Source organism: Cannabis sativa, chromosome 9 (assembly GCF_029168945.1).
Source record: "Cannabis sativa cultivar Pink pepper isolate KNU-18-1 chromosome 9, ASM2916894v1, whole genome shotgun sequence".
Classification (NCBI taxonomy): domain Eukaryota; kingdom Viridiplantae; phylum Streptophyta; class Magnoliopsida; order Rosales; family Cannabaceae; genus Cannabis; species Cannabis sativa.
Genome location: NC_083609.1, coordinates 17670533 through 17673884, shown reverse-complemented (window position 1 = coordinate 17673884; position 3352 = coordinate 17670533). Strand labels below are relative to the sequence as shown.

The 3352-nt window shown below is 27.9% G+C and overlaps 1 protein-coding gene across 1 annotated transcript; it reads left to right on the top strand.

Moving 5' to 3' along the window:
• Positions 1 to 501: 501 nt before the first annotated feature.
• Positions 502 to 2012, top strand: LOC115723610 (dirigent protein 10-like). The gene has a single exon (XM_030653094.2). It carries the CDS (start codon positions 1011 to 1013, stop codon positions 1728 to 1730), a length of 720 nt encoding a protein of 239 aa, XP_030508954.2. The 5' UTR covers positions 502 to 1010; the 3' UTR covers positions 1731 to 2012.
• The last annotated feature ends 1340 nt before the right edge of the window (positions 2013 to 3352 follow it).

Sequence of the window (3352 nt, the reverse complement as noted above, 5' to 3'; positions counted from 1 at the left end):
ACCAAGCTAAGGACAATTGCTCACTTGATTAGTTAGTTGTTTCTGTTGGTTTGTGTTTAGGCTGGTTGTGGTAGCCATTGGTGTTTGTATTTGGTGGTTTGATTAATAAAATCTGTTCTTTGATAAATATATTTTTAAATGTACTCATTCTTACTTTTATAAAAATAATAAGTACAAAATAATACCACATAGTAAAGGAACAAATCTCATGTATCTCCAATAAACTACTTAAAGAAATATTTTACAAATAACTTATACATCTACTTTCTAAATTAAATACATTTTCTACTATAATTTTTCCTTTACGTCCCAAAAAGAAAGCATTTAATACAAATGTGTAGACTATAATGTATAATATATCGAAATCCAAATAGCTATAGATTTAGATTTGTATACATAGATTAAGAATGGAATGAAAAAAAAAAAAAAAACCTTTAAATTTGTAGTATCACTAATTATTGGAGCTCCAAAAATTAATATAAATGGATTGTGTCCAAAAACAGCCAATCCATTTCATAGAATATATTATTTGGTAAAACTTAATACATAAAATTAATACAAAATCACTAATCTTAATTTATGACATTTGAAAACACTAATCTGAATTTATTTATTGTATTTAGATATTTCTATACATACCTTTCAACAAAATATATCATATATGTATAAAAAAAAATTTCTTCAATATCACGAGTTATATTGAGTTGAGAAATTTAATAACTAATTAACTATATTGTTATTTTTTTTTTCCTTTTGAAGAACTCAGGCCTCAAAAAATTAGTAAAAAGTCAAACTCTATTAATTTCCATTAAAAAAATTATATTATAGTCCTATTCACCTGTGGTTTTGGCATACTAAATACACAAGAACCAACTAATACCACCTAATCAACTACTTATTCCCACTGAACCACTACATCTAATTTCAAATTTTCTTAGGCTTATTATTCAAATTCACCCCTTATTTCATAAATAAAATCTCAACACAAACTCATCCTCAATAGTAATAGAATGAGAAAAGATATGTCTACGCTTTCTTGCATAACCTTAGCTTGCATGATCCTTCTCTTGATCTTCAACCAATCATCCTCAACTCGTACTCTAGGCAACTCAGTTCCAAACCCAACTCGCCATAATTACAACCATAATCATCACAAAATCACATTCCTAATTAGGGACATTTTCAATGTTACAACAAGTACTAAACTCACTAGCACTACCACTAATGATCTTCCATTCTCCAAACCACTAGGCCTAATCCCTCCCAAAGATGGAGTACGTGTCCCCTCAACCGAATCGTTCCCTCAAATGCTTAGTTTTCCTGGCTTATCCTTCCCCATGGCTAGAGCTACCCTCCAAGAGTTGGAGTTTGGGACAGTGACCCCTATCGAGGAGGGCATATACAACTCTGATCAGTCTCATCATCACGATGATAGTCCACGAGTAGTGATTGGCAAGGCACAAGGAATTTATGTTGCAACCTCTGAAGGAGGGATTAGTAGCCACATGATGGCCTTAACGGCGAGTTTTGGCAATGGTGATGAGGCTAATGGTTTGAGGTTCTTTGGGGTTAGAAAAAAGGGTGTTACTGAGTCTCATATTGCTGTTATTGGTGGTGTTGGTAAGTACCAAGGTGCCAATGGTTATGCCACTTTGAAGAGAGTAAATATTAACTCACAAAAGAATAATGGAGTTTCTAAGCTTTTTAAGTTTAGTGTGTATCTCAGTTAGTTATTAATCCCTCAAAACAAATATATAAGAAAATATGATCTTATTATTAAGTACTCTTTCATATCATATATAATATTTATGTACCATCTTTGCTTCTTGCTCTAGTTTATTATATATACATATAGTTATGCTTAAGTAGTATTTTGTTAAGTTTTATTTTCGTATGTTAATGGAAATTTGGGGAAATTCAAAAAATCGTTGTTGGAAATTTTTGACTTTAACAGAAAGCTTGATGAAATGTGAAATTACAATTGATATATAAATACCATTGTTTTTAGTTTATTTAGTGTATTATTTAATTATTAATTTTGTTAAATTGTAATATGTATTATAGAGTCGCAAAGTGTTGATAATGATCATAAAAAAAAAAAAGGTTCTAAATCTTTGAAAAATGATAATCATAAATTGTGTAACTTTTCTCTCCACATTATCACTCTTAAATTAGTAAGGGATGTTACTAATTATTTATGAATCTGAGTAAATAATAGCTATTAAAAGAATTGTTGCTGAAGACTAGATTTATTTATTTATAAGGCGTATAAATTGTTCAAAATTAAGTAGGAATGATTTGGAACACCTTGAATGAGAATTGACCAAAGTTGAAAAATAGTAATTAGTAACTAGTAACTAGTCACTATTTTTTTCAGCATACAATCGAAGACACGGAACGATGATCGGTTGATTGCTGACCCCGAAGCTCTTAAGATTAAAATAATTGATTTGGTGCAATAGAGAGGATAAAAAAATTGAGAGATGGTGAGAATAAAGGAATACGATACTATCTGGCTGCTAGGGTTCTAGAGTATATACGTATATAACATATCGTATAATAAGTTTAAATTTAAAAATAAAAATCTAACTAATCAGATAAAATTATGCTGATATAATTTAAATTTAAATTTTAAACTAACTAATCTAATGCCTCACTATTTAATATATATATCATTTTTTTTTCTTTCCCACCTACACACACGCACCAATAATAAAAAAAAAATAATAATAATAATATAATTGTATCACACTTAATATACCAAATACTAATATATGTGTATAAACTAGATATTACAGAGAATAATCTGTATGATTGAACACTCAAATCCTTCCGTATAAAATATTTAGTTTGAACACTCAATCTTTTTTTAAAAAATTGTCTTTCGATCTCTTAGATTGAACACCCAAATGACAACAACAAGTTTAAATTTTTTTAATTGGAAGAAAAAAATAATTGAATTTAAACACCTCAATCATTTTCTTAAAGACATTTTTTTTTCCATTTCTTATAATTGCCATTTTTATAAAAGGAAAGATTAAACAAAGAAAAAACCAAAAGAAAAAAAAAAACAAAATGCTTAAAAAATGATTGTGATATGAAAAAATTTGGTATAATAAAAATGGGTATATAAATTATTAAACAATCAAAATGGTCATATTAACTTTTATATGATACATTAGTAATTAATTGTACTATAATGTATCTACATATAAATTTTTCTATATAAAAATAAAATTAGAGACAGAACAATTGGCATTAATAAAAAAAGCTTGCAAAGATGATAGATAAGTAATTTTGCAAAAATTTAATTCTACTTCAAATGGGAGAAAGGCCATCTTTCACATCTTAA

Bases quoted from the DNA above. Each gene is read 5' to 3' on its own strand.
- LOC115723610 (XM_030653094.2), top strand. From the start codon at position 1,011: ATGAGAAAAGATATGTCTACGCTTTCTTGCATAACCTTAGCTTGCATG.